General features: G+C 40.1%; 1 protein-coding gene across 1 annotated transcript in view; it reads right to left on the bottom strand.

Annotated features, from left to right (window-relative positions):
• The window catches only part of LOC103598336 (ribosomal protein S6 kinase alpha-2-like), a 45,067-nt gene extending 28,968 nt beyond the window's left edge, over positions 1-16,099 (bottom strand). Inside the window, exons 1-3 of the mRNA XM_008582331.1 lie at positions 16,091-16,099; positions 15,476-15,592; positions 2,100-2,181 (exon numbers count right to left, since the gene is read on the bottom strand). Of these exons, the coding sequence (XP_008580553.1) occupies positions 2,100-2,181; positions 15,476-15,592; positions 16,091-16,099 (208 nt within the window). The remainder of the gene's footprint in view (positions 1-2,099; positions 2,182-15,475; positions 15,593-16,090) is intronic.
• Positions 16,100-17,022: the final 923 nt, after the last annotated feature.

Here is a 17,022-nt window from a genome sequence, read left to right as displayed (position 1 = left end):
GGGTGCCCCCCCCCCCCCCCCCACTTTTTGGCTATTGGAATTGGCTAGCACGGCTGTGAACATCCTTGTGCAAGCTTCTGTGTAGACATGTGTTTTTATTTCTCTTGGTTAAAAACCTACGAGTGGAATAGCTGGATCATATGCTAATCTGCGTTTAACCTTCAGAAACCATGAAAGCAGTACATACTTTAGGGATTCAGATGATTCTGAACTAACAAATACCTAATGTAATTCTCAGTTTCTATGGAACAACTAAGTGAGTGGATTATTTTACTAAATTTTGGGTTACAGCCAAAGCCTGCTTTGTTTCATATACATTTTCTCATCAACAAAGAACAATTCTTTAAAATAATATTTTTATGAGAACCTTGGCATATTTGGTCATGTTCAATTGACAGTTTTAAAAACATTATTATACCTACAATAGAAAATGCTCACTCTAAAAGGCATGGCTTAAATTATGCTCCTATTGATAACACTGAACTAAAAATTCAAGTGCCTACAATAGACCAGAATTCCTCACCTAAGACTTTTGTGTACATAAGAATTACTGGAACAACGTGTTAAAAAGTCAAATTCTACGCTTCCTTCCTAAGAGATTATGATTCAGGAGGTCAGGAGTGGGGCCTAGGTCTGTATTTATAATAACCTTCCCCCTACCCTTCCCAAACACACACAGTGATTCTGGTACAGGCTCCAGTCAGGCCAAAGTGGTCAACTTTTGCATTTTCTTACCATTGGTGGTGCTGACGATGTCAACCTGATTTCTCGCTTCTATAGAAACATTTGCCCATTTTTTAAGCCTTGAGTCTCACTGACCTTCTAATTCCTTCTCGAACCACCTCCCTTGCAATAGTGCTTTTCCTCCTTTGTATACCTAACGTGTTTCAAGTCTGCATACACTTATTCTATGCATTTATTACCTTATATTGTTGGTTGTATGTGGTTTAACGTACATATCTTATTTCCTCAGCTAGACAGAAAGTGACCTGAAGGCAGCGAAGGACATATTCTTTCTATGGCTCCCTGCACGTAGCTGCTGAGGACACTGTTCTATGAGACCTAAAAACCCCCGTGCTGCCTTGACATCTTTGAGGCTCAGAGGACCCCAGATGTCTAACCATGAATTCCCCTGCTCTAGCCAGATACACTCCCACCCAGTGGGAAAGGCTCCCTACCCCTGCTGGTTCCCCTATAAGCTGGACCCATCTAGTCCTCAACCCAACAGCCTTCAGTTCCCTGTCAGCCCACAAAATTATTCAAACAAGCCAACCACATCCCTTGCAGCAACCAGAGGCACCTTTCTTACAAAAGCCTATTCCACAGCCTCTGCTCCTGAGCGCACCCCCAAGTGGCCCCATGTGGCAGGTGGTGCCTTCCTTCCCTGGTGGAGAGTGTACATAACTAATAAACTACTGTCATGTCATCTGTCCAGTGCCACACCTGGTATGTTCAGCCATCTCGCATTATTTAGGGTAGAAGATCCCTCCCTCACCACCAGACTGAATAGGAGGCGATCAGAACAGACATCGTAGATGCTCAGCTATATGCTGATTAGCTAAATGACTGTGGGCTTGGGACACAGATTTTAGACAACATCTTTATTTTGATCCTGTGTTTGGCACTCAAAGCACTAAAGATGGGAGTACAAAGAGGATGGAAATTAGTTGTTGGACGGTATTTCTAACTCCCAGTAACTGGGACAACAAAGGAAAATAACACAACTGTGAGTCACATTTTATTTAAAACTGAGCAATCCAGTCCCACTGAGTTGTCATGCCACATACTGTCTCCTCTTCATTGCTCTTTTTTCCAAATGGTACACTACACGACAGCTGAACACGTGTGGAAGGCTGGTATTTATGCAATATGGCTTTTCTCTGAAAATTGTAAAAATTTTGCAGGGATAGATATTTTAAATGTTCATGGAGATGTTTATACTGTTTATTATCAATTAGAGAACATGCCTGATATACTCCTTTAGAGATATCTTCAGAAATCATGAACACTAAATAGAATGAATATTTCCTCAAATAACAAGCAAAGCATAAACCGCAATTACTTGTCTCAAAAGCAGCCGGCCTTGCTGAAATCCTTACCTTTTAAGGTAGCTTTCTTGAGGACTTTCATTGCATAGAGCTGCCCAGCATCGGACCCCTTTACCTTCCTCACCAGGAACACCTTATAAAGAGAAAACACAGTATCTCAGAGTGATAAGCCTTCAAACTCAATTTTCCTTATCTGGTTTTACAATAAGCTACACAAGGAAGTTTAGAGAATTCCAATAAAGTAAATACACTGTAGGAAAATTTAAAATTTTCTCCAATATCTAGACTGCCAGGAAAATCTTTATCTAACTTACTACAACTCTGTGGTGAACACCATGACGTGTTTGTAGGAAGAAACATCTTTTTTATCTGCTCTGATTTTATTTAAAATAATTTAAAATTTGTTTATTATTTTAATTTTTATTTGACACATAGTAATTGTACGTACTTATGGGGTACAGTGTGATATTTTGATTATATAGACAATGTGTAACGATACCCATCCTCTCAAACATATCATTTCTTTATGTTGGAAACATTCAACATCTTCTCCTCTAGTTATTCAAAATATACAATAAACTATTGTTAACTCTATCACCCTACACTGCTGTAGGTCACTAGAAATTATTCCTGCTATTCAGCTGTAGTCTTGTGTCTGTTGACCAACCTCTCCCTCTTCTCCCTTCCCCCAACCCTTCTTGGCATCGAGTATCTACTGTTCTACTTTCTTCTTCTGTGAGGTCGACTTTTTTAGCTCCCACTTATGAGTGAGAACATGCAGTATTTCTCTTTCTATGCCTAACTTATTTCACTTAACATGTCCCCCAGGCTCATGTTGCTGCAAATGACAGAATTTCATTTTTTTTTAAGGCTGAGTAGTATTCCATTGTGTATATATACCACATTTTCTTTATCCCTTCACCTGCCAAAGGATACCTAGGTCGCTCCACATCTTGGCTATTATGAATAGTGCTGCACTAAACACAGGGGTGCAGATATCCCTTTGACATACTAATTTCCTTTCATTTCCTTTGGATATGTATACCCAGTATTGGAACTGGTGAATCGTATGGCCGTTCTATTTTTAGTTTTTTGAGGAACCTTCATATGGTTTTCCATAATGGCTGCACTAATTTACGTTCCCAACAATAGTGTATAAGAGTTCCCTTTACTCTACATCCTTGCCAACATTTGATCTTTGATAATAGTCATTTTAACCAGGATGAGATAGTATCTCATTGTGATTTTGATTTGCATTTCTCTGATGCTTAGTGATGTTGAACATTCTTTCATATACTTCTGGCCATTTGGATATCTTCCTTTGAGAAATGTCTATACATATTAATTGCCCATTTTTTGACTGGATTATTATTATTATTATTATTATTATTATTATTATTATTATTATTTGCTGTTGAGATGTTTAAGTTCCTTGTGTATTCTGGATATTCATCCCTCGTTTGTTGAATAGTTTGCAAATATTTTCTTCATTTCTGCAGGTTGTCTCTGTTGATGGTTTTCTGTGCAGAAGCTTTTTTTTAGTTTGATATAATCCCATTTGTCTATTTTTGCTCTTGTTCCCTGTGCTTTTGATTGAGGTCATACCTATAAAATCTTTGCCCAGCACCAATTTCCTGAAGCATTGCCCCTATTTTCTTCTAGTAGTTTCATAGTTTCAGGTCTTACATTTAAGTCTTTAATCCATTTTGAGTTGATTTTTTTTTTTTTTTTTGTATATTGTGATAGATAAGAGTCTAGATTCATTCTTCTGCAGATAGATATCCAGTTTCCTCAGCACCATTCATTAAAGAGACTGTCCTTTGCCCAATGTATGTTTTTGGCACCTTTGTCAATAATCAGTGGGCTGTAAATTCATGAATTTATTTCTGGGTTCTCTATTCTGCTCCACTGGTCTATGTGTCTGTTTTTATGCCAGTACCATGCTGTTTTGGCTAGTATAGCTTCGTAGTATATTTTGAATCAGGTGAGGTGATGCTTCTAGCTTTGTTCTTTTGCTCAGGATTGCTTTGGCTATTCAGACTCTTTTGTGGTTCCACATGAATTTTAGGATTCTTTTTCTATTTCTGTGAAGAATTTCATTGGCATTTTGATAGGGATTGCACAGAATCTGTAGAGTGCTTTCAGTAGAATGGTCATTCTGACAATATTAATTCTTCCAATGCATGAACATGGAATGTCTTTACATTTTTTGGTGTCCTCTTCAATTTCTTTCATCAGTGTTTTATAGTTTTCATTGTAGAAATCTTTTACCTCCATCGTTAAAGTTGTTCCTAGGCATTTTACATAATTAATTGATTTATTTTTGTAAATAGGATTGCTTTCTTAAGTTCTTTTTCAGCTAGCTCATTGTTGGTGTATGAAAATGGTATTGATTTTTGAATGCTGATTTTGCAATTTTGTATCCTGCAATTTTATTAAATTAGTTGATCAGTTCTAAGAGCTTTTTGGTGGAGTCTTTAGGTTTTTCTACATATGATTATGTCACCAAAGGAGGGACAATTTGACTTCCTCCTTTCCAATTTAGATGCCCTTTATTTCTTTCTTTTGCCTAATTGCTCTGGCTAGGATTTTCAGTACAATGTTGAATAAGAGTAGTAGAAATGGGCATCCTTATTTTCTTCTAGATCTTAAGTGAAAAGCTTTCAATTTTCCCCATTTAGTATGATGTTAGCTGTGGGTTTGCCGTATGTGACCTTTATTATTCCTTCTATACTTACTTTGTTGAAAGTTTTTATCATGAAGCACTGTTGAATTTTATCAGATGCTTTTTCTACATCTATTAATATGATCATATGGTTTTTGTACTTCATTCTATTAATGTGGTGTATCACATATATTGATTTGTGTATGTTGAGCACATCCTTGGGATAAATCTCACTTCATCACAGTGCATAATCTTTTGGATGTGCTGTTGGATTTTTTTGTACTTCATTCTATTAATGTGGTGTATCACATATATTGATTTGTGTATGTTGAGCCATCCACACATCCTTGGGATAAATCTCACTTCATCACAGTGCATAATCTTTTGGATGTGCTGTTGGATTTGGTTTGCTAATATTTTGTTGAGGATTTTTGTACCTATGTCCATCAGAAATATTGGCCTGTGGTTTTCCTTTTTTGTTGTGTCCTTCTCTGATTTTGTTATCAGGGTAATGCTAGCCTTGTAGAATGAGTTTGGAAGAATTCCCTCCCTTTCACTTTTTTGGAATAGTTTGTGAAGAATTAGTGTTAGTTCTTTTTTATAAGTCTGGTAGAATTCAGCAGTGATATCATCCAGTCCTGGGCTCATCTTTGTTGGAAGACATTTTATTACTGATTCAATTTCATTACTTGTTATTGGTCTGTTCAGGTTTTCTATTTCTTCCTGTATCAATCTGGCTAGGTTTGGAGGGCTGGCCTGTGGCTCACTTGGGAGAGTGTGGTGTTGATAACACCAAGGCCATGTGTTCAGAACCTTATATAGGGATGGCTGGTTAGCTCACCTGGGAGAGTGTGGTGCTGACAATCTTGCTAGGTTGATTTGTGTCTAGGAATTTATCCAGTTTTTCTAGGTTTTCCAACTTGTTGGCATATAGTCTTTAACGATCTTTTGTATTTCTGGATTATCTGTTGTAATGTCTCCTTTTTTCTTTCTGATTTTATTTACTTGTGTCTTCTCTATTTTTTTTTCTTAGACTATCTGATGGTTTGTCAATTTTGTTTACCCTTTCAAAAAACCAACATTTCATTTTGTTGACATTTTGGGTTTTTTTGTTTGTTTTGTCTTGTTTTTTAGTCTCAATTTCATTTATTTTTGCTCTAGTCTTTATATTTCTTTCATTCTACTACTTGGGGTTTGGTTTGTTCTTGCTTTTCTGGTTCCTTGAGGTACACTACTCAGTTGTTTATTTAAAATCTTTCTACTTTTTTGATGTAGGTGTTTATTATTATAAACTTCTGTCTTGGGACTGCTTTTGCTGTATCCATAGGTTTTGGTCATCATTTATTTTTGATACCATTAATTTTCCATTTTACATCAGAAATAATATCACTCCCTTTTTTTGAAGACCAGCTGTTTAGGAAAACAAAGAATATTCAGAAATTTTAAGGGGAATTACTAGGTTTATTTTAAATAGTCCCCTTTAAATCCATACTGTAAAGACCCCTCTGAGAGTTATTGTCAATCACAAAGGACAGACTCTGTCTGATTTTCAAGGTAAACTAGTTTCTCCTACTTGAATTTTTTGTGCGCTGATTTTAGCTGTTAGTAGCTTAAGTTTATAGATAGAATAGTTTGGGCCGGCCCGGTGGTGCACTGCTACAGTGCGCCGCTTGGGAGTGCAGCGGCACTCCCGCCGAGGGTTCGGATCCCACGTACAGACCGGCCGCTCACTGGCTGAGCGAGGTGTGGGCGCAACACCGAGGGTTGCGATCCCGTTGCCGGTCCCGGTCCGGTAAGGGCACGACACTGAGGGTTGCGATCCGTTGCCGGTCATGAAAAAAGACAAAAAGGAAAAAAAAAAAGAATAGTTTCTAGCTGGCTTTTAAATATACTCATGTGGATATTTGACAACATTTTTTGAAACAGTTTTTGATGTGTATCATAGAGGAAAACCAAAAAGAAAAGATAATTGAGAGAGGTTAAGTTAAAAGTATATTACTGAATTTTGTACAAAACTAGTTTAAAATCATACAAAAAAAGCCCTAGAGTATTAATAATACTCCACACATCTTCCATACAAATTTAGAAAAGAGCCCTTGATTTTCCTAAAAGTATTTTCCAATATATGCAAAAACCTGCTTGCATGATAGAGATTATATGAGCAAATTAAGTTAACAGTAGGCAGAGGAGCTGCCTGTGTGATGTGAATTGAGGGGTGCCGTTGACCTACCCTTTCCTAAAATGCTTTCCTTACAAGTCTCATAAAGCCAGAAAGACTGGCCATTATAAATACATCTGGGGTTTTCTAGCTTAACATAAACCCCCCATGGCCCCAGGTTGCTAAAGGCACAGGCCATTGTGAGCCCTGCACACCCGTGTGAGTCAGTGTGAGGGGCTGCAGTCTCATTTGCCATAGACACACAAATGTGACATGTAAGTATTTGTTTTTTCAGCTCTCAACCATGGACGAGGAGAGAGAGAGAATGTTTAGAAATTGACTGCAGGAACTCTTAGAGCAGAATGTTGCTGGTATAGGCAAGCTGGCCTCTTTGCCTTTACTCATGGGAGAGCAACAGGTGTCTATTGACACCTGACTAGATGCACAAAGAAGGGACCCAGAAGACACTACATATTGTGCCACAGTCACTGAGCATGCCTTGTGTGGGGCAAGCTGACCAGCCTGAGTTGCTGGTCACCATGTGAAGGACAGTTGCTTTGGTGGGCTTTGATTGGGTGACCCATGAATCAACCCACTGTATTACAGTGAAGTTGACATGTTAGCTCCTAAGATGAGACACCCTTACAATCAGAAAACAAATAACAATAAACCCCCCTCTTTCAAAAAGGGAAAGGACTGAAGAAAATGGAAGCAAAGAATATGAAGGATCTGTGTTTGGATGGTTCGACCTTTGGAATATCTAGAACTGATCTTGTCTTTTTCTACCTCCTAACCCAGCCCCCTACCATGTAAGAAAGGTATGACTGTATGAATTCAAAGAGCAGTGAAAAGTCCACTCCACTTAGGTCTAAACTGAAAACTAAGTCCACGGGGTGCAGCCACCAATTAAGATTTAGTTTAAATGGGTGGGTTGCAGCCCCTTCTGTCTAGATGCAGGCAAGAGAGCACACCCACAATCCTAGGCAAAAAGCTGAGGGCCACAGCCCCCTCCACACGAAAGCAGGCAAGAGAGTGTACCTGGGTTCCTAGGCAGGAAGCTGTGGGCTGCAACCCCTCTGCCTGGAAGCAAGAAAGACAGCATGCCAAAAACACCACTTCCACATGGGTGGCCCACCACAGCCACAACCACAGCATGGCTGCCAAAAAGGTAGCTAAATGCCACAGCAGCAGCCACAGCACCATGCAGGTGGTCTGCCAGACACTTGACTGCACTGACACAAAGAGAGACACCAGCAGAGGTTGGAAAAAAAAATGACATCTCTTTCTTCAAAGCTCACTCCAAAGTAATAGAAGAAGCAACTGCTCTACCAGATGACCAGACACCAACAAAGAGATACCAGAAATACAAAAACCCAAGAAAATATGACACCAACAAAAGAATACAGTAATTCTCGAATATCAGACCCTATAGAGCAGGAAACCCTTGAAATGTCTAAGAAGGAATTCTGAGCAACAATCTTAAGGAAACTCACTGAGATATGAGAAGATTCAGTTAGACAACATAATGAAATGAGAAAAAAAAAAATCCAGGATACAAAGGAGGAAATTTACAGAGATTAGTGCCTTTAAAAAGATGTAGCAGAACTCATGGAACTGAAAGATTCATTCAACAAAATAAAAAATACAACCAATAGCTTAAGCAGCAGGCTAGAACAAGCAGATGAGAGAACTTCTCATTTTGAAGATAGCCTTTTTGAAATAACTCAGGTGGACAAGAAAAAGGAAAAAAGAATTTTTAAAAATGAAGAAAATCTAAGAGAGCTAGCAGACAACCTTAAGTGCATACATTCAAATCATGGGTGTTTCAGAAGGGAAGGAGAAAGGAAAAGGCATGGAAAACCTATTCAACGAAATAATAACAGAAAACTTCCCAGGAATAGGGAGAGACATGGACGTTCACATCCAGGAGGCTCAAAGATCCTCAAACAGATTCAACTCAAAAAGATGTTCTCCAATACACAGTATAGTCAACTGGCAAAGGTCAAAGACAAAGAGAGAATCTTAAAAGAAGCAAGAGAAAAGCATCAAGTCACCTATAAGGAGCCCCTATCAGACTAACAGCAGACTTCTCAATAGAAGCTCTTCAAGACAGAAGAAAATGGGATGATATATTCAAAACACTAAAAGAAAAAACTGCCAGCCAAGAATACTGTACCCAGCAAGGCTGTCCTTCAGAAATGGGGGGAAAATAGTGTATTTTCCAGACAAACAAAAGCTGTGGGAGTTCACCACCACGTGACCAGCCCCACAAGAAGTCCTCAACTAAGTACTGCATCTGGAATCCAAAAAACAATAATCCCTACCACAAATACACAAGAAAGAACAAAAACGCAAATGAGAAAAAGAAACTAAATCTTACCACCACAAAAAGCGACAGTGACAATGTAATAATAATGTCCCTACTTCATTTCTGATTTTAGTAATTTTGTTCTTCTCTCTTTTTTCTTGGTTAGTCTAGATAAAGGTTTGCAAATTTTGTTGATCTTTTTAAAGAATAAAGTTTCGGTTTTGTTGATTTTCTCTACTGGTTTTTAACTCCCTGTTTCACGTATTTTCTGTTGTAATCTTTGTTATTTCCTACTTATATTTGCTTTTGGTTTTGTTTGCTCTACTTTTTCTATTTTCTTAAGGTAGAACTTTAGATTACTGATCTGAGATTTTTCTTATTTTCAATATAGGTGTTTACAACTACAAATTATCTTCCAAACACTAGCATGAACCCTGCCTCCTATAAATTTTGATAGTGGTGCTTTGATCTTTATCTCCAAGTACTCTCTAATTTCCCTGTGATTTTTCCTTTTACCCATGTTTATTTAGGAGCATGTTGTTTCATTTCCACACATTTGCGAGTTTTCTAAATTTCCTTCGGTTATTGTGGTCAGAGAACGTATTTTCTATGATCTTAGTTATTAAAAAAAAAAGAAAGAATTTAAACAATCAAAAAAAGTTTCCCTCTAAGCACTGCTTTTGTTACATACCACAGATTTTGAGCAGTTATGTTTTCCTTTTCATTTAGTTAAAAATAGTTTCTAATTTTCTTGAGATATCATCTTTGACCCCTATTTATTTAGATGTGTGTTGTTTAATCTCTAAGTACTTCAAGTTTCTCCAGTTATCTTTCTGTTATTGATTTCTAGTTTGATTCTACTCTAGTATGACAGCACATATTGTAAGAGTTTTATTCTTTTTAATTTGTTAAAAAATAAACAAATAAGATTGTTAATGTGTAATAAAAGATTTAGTTTAAATGATGTCAAACTTTGCATAGATATTTATACATTAAACTTTTTTCCTATTGTATTTCAGGCTTTAAAAACAAGATAATTGACTGTAATGGCAAATGTTTATGCTTAACTGTTTTTTAAAAAAAGAGTTCTGCTCTTATTTTCTAAAAAATCAGACAACATTCCATTCTATCAATCTTTATCAAGCTCCCACCATGTGCCAGTTACTGCAAATTACTGCAGCAGGTGCTGACTTAATGGAAAGCAGAGTCCCTAACACGAAATTAATAGCACCTTGAAATCAACAACGAAATACAGTAAAAATTAGAAAGTGAGTTTGGTAACGAGTGAAGCGATGTGCTGGACCCACAACAGGGACGTCACTCGTGTACTGCAGCGTGGGGCTTTCCCCTCCTGCTGCTCTGTCATACTTGTGTCATGTAGGAATCAATTTTGGTGACACAAAATATGGTCCTAAACAACTATGACTATTTCAATACATGCAATACCTGAGTCTTTAACATGTAATCTGGCTGGCGTTTTATGTCTTCCCTCTTTTCGTTTTTCAAGCTGCTTCTCCAGCAGCTTAGCAAGCCGCGTGGTGAAGATATTTGTGAGAACCAAAACCTGGCGACAGATGGGATGTCATTTTAAATTGCCCCAAATCGCCATGGATCACTGTAAGCAGCAAAATCACTAGCTGGTTCTCTCAGAAAAATCTCAGCTCTCTTCATATTGGAACTTGGCAACCGTTGTGCAATATCCTCCCAGACATGAGCCAACTGGATGGCAAGCACTTTCGGGGGACGTTCAGATAACAATATCCCCCAATGGAAGACATCAAATGACTCATTCTTATAATGCCACCAATTAAGTCACAGGAAGGCACAAACATTTTCTGATTTTGGTTTGCTCCCTTAGACTGTGGGATCATAATCTACAGACCATCTCCCTGAACATGAAAAAAAGTTTCTGCACCTACCCCTGGTATCTATCCATGTAAGTGAGCGTAAGCAGCAGGTGAGAAGGTGGGGACAAGGATCAGAGGAGTCACTTTTCCTACACTCCAGGCAGCTCCTGCGCCGCTTCTTTCTCTGAACTCTCAAGGAGCATATGGTTCGTATCACTCATTCCAGCACTGAACACACTCTGCCATATTTCGTTGTTTCCCGATTCAATCCTTAAATCTTTTTGAGGATAAGGCTGTTTTATTTGTCTTCCTCTTGTCCCATGCACCACCAGTGTCCTCTGTTTTCTATACATGGCTGCAATCACGATGGCTTCGCTTTGCAGGACTGAGCTCAGAGATGTGTTTTGTGCTTGAGGATGGGGGATACCCAGAGCCTGCCAGGCCTGAAATATTGCCTGTGAGAAACCCCACGACCAAAATACCCCATGTTCTCACTCCTATGTGACAGCTAAGAAAGTTGACTGCATAGAAGTAGAGGGTAGAATGGTGGTGGACAGAGGCTGGGAGGGATGGGGGATCGGGGGACAGAAGAGGTGGGTTAACGGATACAAAATAACAGCTAGATGGAAGGAACAACTTAGTGTTCTGTAGCACTGGAGGTGACTATAATGAACAACAATTTATGGTATACTTTCAATTACCTAGAAGAAAGGATTTTGAATATACCCAACCAAAAGAAATGATAAATGTTTCAGGTATTGAAAAACAAAAGACCAGTGGCTGCCAGGGTTTTAGGGGTGGAGGGAGGGAGAGAGGGATGAATAGCAGAGCCCAGAGGGTGTTTAGGGCAGTGAAACTACTCTATATGACACTGTGATGGTGAATACACGACATGACGCATTTGGCAAAACCCATGGAACTGTACACCACAAAGAAGGAATCCTGATGTAAACTTTGGTGAAACTACTCTATATGACACTGTGATGGTGAATACACGACAGGACGCATTTGGCAAAACCCATGGAACTGTACACCACAAAGAAGGAATCCTGATGTAAACTTTAGTTACTAATAACGTAACTAAATAATCAGTAGTGGTTCACAGATGTAAGAAGGCACCACACTTATGTAAGATGTTAATAACAGAAGAAACTGTGTGTGTGTGAAGGGACGGGATGGAAACTGTACTCTCTGCTCAATTTTTCTGAAAACCTAAAACTGCGATAAAAATAAAGTCTACTACTTATTTTAAACATCGCAGTGCCAGAGATTCATTCTTCTGGTGTTTGGTGCTGTGTTTCATTTACATACAGTCTTACTGTGGCTGCACAGGTGGAGACCATTAGTAAAGGACTTGTACTATCAAGGGCACAGTGACAGTCACCAGGATGGTTCCTGGAAGAAGCCCAGTATCACGAGGAGACACTAATGCAAAGGTCTCAATGGCAGAGATTGTGTTTTATTCCTTTCTGCATCTGCAGTGTCTTCAGTCATTAATGACTGTGCGCCCTGTGAGTGGGACTTGGCTTCCAGGCCTGGGGACACTGGAGTCCAGACTCACACAAGCCTGTGCTCTTTGGAGCAAAGGCACAAGGCAGAAACCTGTTCAACGGGAGCTTTCTGTAGCATGAAAACACTCAGCGTTGCCCCTCTATTCCCTTCCAGGTAACAAGTGGCAGGCCACCTCAGGACACATTTTTCTTATTTAGAGGTGAGAAGTAAAACACTACAGAGCACTACAACACAGGGCTTTTCCTCCTCTTGTCATTAGTTCTGCTTTCAGAAAACGCTCATAACAAACAACCGGTGAAGACATTCGTTTTGTGACCAAATGTTGGCTCCAAACCTTTCACAGGGAACTTTCGAGCAAGACTTTCAAGAATAACTCCTCTTCCTTCCACAGTCCTGTTCACGTCAATCCACCAGAGAGGCCTGAACTTCACTTCCCATGTCAGCCACAGCCTTGATCGGCTGGCTGGGCCCCACGCAGCTGGCCCTTGGCAGTGGGGACTGGAGTGGCCCATTAAGTGATCCATAGAGGTCACATGGCCACAGGGGTGGCCGCCACCTCACCTACAATCTCTCCTCCTTGCCGTCATCCTCTGAGCCTCACTTTCTTATTCCTCACATGATAAGGGCACAAGTAAATACAAAATTAGAAGTGGTGAGAGGCCAGGAAGGAAAAGCACAGAGTGTTGTGAGCATCACCATTCCAAGGGGATTCTGCCAGAAACCATCATCTTACTTGTTTTCCAAAGAATTTTTTGAAAGCAAAATTAAAATTCAAAATTTGAAATTGGAAAAAGGAAATTGGAAAAGGTTTTTCTCCTTTCATCTTAAATACTCTAGATCTATCAGGAGGACACTTTCAATGCTAGATCTTGTTCTGACACCGTAGAGCCTTGGGTTTGAGTCTGATGTTTCCTTGGAGCTCAAAAAGCATGTCCTGTCTCCCTATCAGCAGGTACTCAAGTGCTTGACCTTGAGCCAAGGCTGGGGGAGGAGACCGTACATACTAAAACTCACTCACTAGCGAGACCAGCCAACCAAAGCCCATCAGAACACTTCCCAGGCCCCACCTGTGGGGCAAATCCCAGATCTCCTTCACACTGGATAGAAATGATTCCTGTGATTATGTGCTTACATAGGTTAAATTTGTTCTCAAGATTGACACCTGGGCAACACCTTTGAAAGGTGGAAAAGGGAGACAACCCTCACTTGTGTCTTCTTTCAAATCATGGCTCTTAGAGAGCCTGCATTGCTAATTAATGGCAAGATATCCCAGTACCACATTAAATAGTCTCTGCCTTCTATGTTTTCAGTATTGGTTATTTCATTGTGAGAAAATGAAATCTTCACTTTCCCTAATTCCATAAATACCATATGAACCATATTAAATAGTCATTTTTGCAAGCCAAAAATTCTTGAATACTGGTAATTTTATATGGTTCAATCTAATATATTTGTATATACTTTAGCATAATAAACACATGTTCCTCACCACATTAGCATGTGGAAAAGTATAAGACATTCTATCTTATAAGCATGACAAAAGAGAAATTTTGCAAACAATTGAATTTATGTAGTCTGTAAGAGATTATCCAGAACATTAATCCTATTAATCCTACACTTAATAGGAGTCAGATTTCATTTTGGCACCAGGTTGTGAAAAATGGAAGACTTGGTATACATGCCGCATAATAATAGTTACTTTAAAGAGCCAGGACTGCTCTGCTCACACTTAAGTAATGGTTAGCTTCATGTTTTATTTCAGGTTCTTATGTTCTAGAAATCAATTTGTCAGAGCCTATATATTTCTAGGTAACAGCTAACACCAAGGATATAGAGAAATTAGCACTGCACTGAAATGTCACATATTACCTTAACTGAAAACCATTTATTGACATCCTGTTGTATATGAATGTGGCACTACATGAAGAGTCAACTATTTCTCATTTCCTGAAAGAAATTAGCTTTCATTGCTGTAACATGAAGGTGACGAAAGGAAATAAACAATTCTAGTGTTTATCTTGAGCAGCTGCTAGATGGGACTCATGACTTATTTAGTCAGTAAAACAATTATATAAAGTAGGCTGTATTATCCTCATTTTATGGATGGGGAAACTGAGGCTTCGAGAGGCAAAATAACTACACAATTGACATTGAGGGTTAGGAGGGGAGCCAGGCCCCCCTTCCAGCCTTACTGACTCCGGAGTGCCAGTCATGGGGCCATCCAGAGGGTCAGAGCTTTTCCTTTCCTTTCTCTCTTTCTCTCTCTCTCTCTCTCTCTCTCTCTCTCTCTCTCTCTCTCTTCTCTGTTTTGGAAAAATGGCTGTTGAGGATGTGCTTTCAAAGATACACTGGCTCTGGGACGGCCGGTGGCCGGTAGAGTGTGGCGCTTGGGAGCGCGGCGGCACTCCCGCCGAGAGTTCGGATCTCATATAGAGACCGGTCCGCTCACTGGTTGAGCACGGTGCGGGCACGACACCGAGGGTTGTGATCCCATTGCCAGTCACAAAAAAAGACAAAAAGGAAAAAAAAAAGATACACTGGCTCAAGTTCAGTAACCTGCGCACCTGGTGATAAACCAAAAGCCTAGGGAAGCTATAAAGTCACAAAAAAAGACAAAAAGGAAAAAAAAAAGATATACTGGCTCAAGTTCAGTAACCTGCGCACCTGGTGATAAACCAAAAGCCTAGGGAAGCTATAAGAGGACCAAACGCATGTGTGACAGCTGCAAGGGTGCAGGTGGCCCTGTTCTGCTTGGCCATGTGGTAATGGCATTCCAGCTGTGCAGATGAAGTCACAGTTCTGACGATGCAGGTTCTAGTCAATGCAGGGCCGTGCCAAGCGAGGGCTGCCTGTAACTGTCATCAACCAGGAGCGGCCAATGTTTCCCTTGTGCTCAGGAACGAGGCTGACTCAGAGCCGATCAGAGGGTGAACTCACCTTTCCATAGGATCCTTGTCCTAAAACTTTCAACAGTTCAAACTGGGAAGGGTCTGCCTTTTCGAAGCCTTCTTTGACATGATGACTGATGTCGATCTCCTTCACGATGCCTTCCTCCTACAAGAGAGCAGAAACACGTGACAACAACACAAAGCCAGAGGCTTCTGTGAATCCATCACAACTTCTCTTTCGCTGATGTTATGACGAGTTGGGCATGCTATGCACGTTACCACTGGAGTTTGAACACTGTGACACCATATACCTTTACATAACCACCTTGGTTATGTGTGCCAATTATTGTCTGCCTGCCACATGAGCCTTTAATTTGTCATTTGGTCATACCAGGACCGTAGGGAAATCTGAAGATACTCTCCATAAAATCCATTCTGCTTCTCAACAGTTTGGGCAAAGGTTCTGGCACAGATGAATACAGCAGCTACGGAACAAAAGCGATCCCCAAGACCACCTTTGCTGTCATGTCTGCACTGCTGTGCTCATAAGGCACGGAGGGGCCACATGGGGACACAGTCTGAGCAGCACAGGCTCTCCTTTGCCTTCTTCCTCTTATCCACACCACCTCCCACATTTTTGCCACAGCTAATGCAAAGGACTCACCACGGCCATCCCAGATTATAGTTCAGAAGAAGATGGCATTTTCTGCCAGCCCATAAGCAAGATTTTCCTGTACAAAAAATAGCCCCTCATCTTTAAGCTAAACCATTGACATAAATCACTACAAACTTCCATCACAGAGCTTCCTGTTCCTAAAGACAAATTTCCTCACTTGTAAAGGGGCAGTCTATCTGCCCAAATGCCAGCAATTGGAAATGAAACAACTTAAAAGTAGGCGTTTTTCCTGCCACAAGAGCCTCGCTGTTCCTTGAATGTATCACTGCACTTCTCTGCGATTCCCCTTCCGACCCACCCACACGTCCAGACGTCAATCCTTTTCTATGGTTCGGCATCGGGTGAGGTGCTGGAAAGCATCAGACAGGGCTGGCTAAAAAGATCCTCTAAAAATAGCTACCAGGAGTCACATGCACAGTGTGCTCTGGGCACTGGGGCTTTTCATACATCATGTCTTCTATTCCTTAAAAACTCTGTGAGGTAGAGATTTTCTCCTAGACTCAGGTTGCGCAGCTGGAAGTGGGAGCCAGGTGCCCAGTGGATGACTGGCCTTAAAGTCCCACACATCCTCTCACTGTGTTGGTCTAAGAGCAAACGCTTTCAAACGAGATCACAACAGCAACAGTTTACATTGTGATGTTTGAAAAACCCAGTTTCTCTAAACAGTGACTTACAAGATACACTGATTCACCTCCACGTAACAAGTATGGACACCTGCAAAGCAGAGAAGGCTGTGTGAGCGGTGAAAGCTCACTGGGCAGATCGCTGGCACGGGCAATCGTCTCCGGCTTTTCTATTCCAACAGTTAAAGGAAACACTTCGATTTCCACATCTTCAAGGATTATTTGCCATTTTTGTAAAAACAATGGTTTTATTACTATTATTATTAGGGGTCTCACTCACAAATGCCTGATAACAAG

Source organism: Galeopterus variegatus, unplaced genomic scaffold (assembly GCF_000696425.1).
Source record: "Galeopterus variegatus unplaced genomic scaffold, G_variegatus-3.0.2 Scaffold2573, whole genome shotgun sequence".
In the NCBI taxonomy this organism is placed as follows: Eukaryota; Metazoa; Chordata; class Mammalia; order Dermoptera; family Cynocephalidae; genus Galeopterus; species Galeopterus variegatus.
The sequence above is the reverse complement of the archived record's forward strand: the minus strand, read 5'-3'. Positions and strand labels throughout refer to the sequence as shown.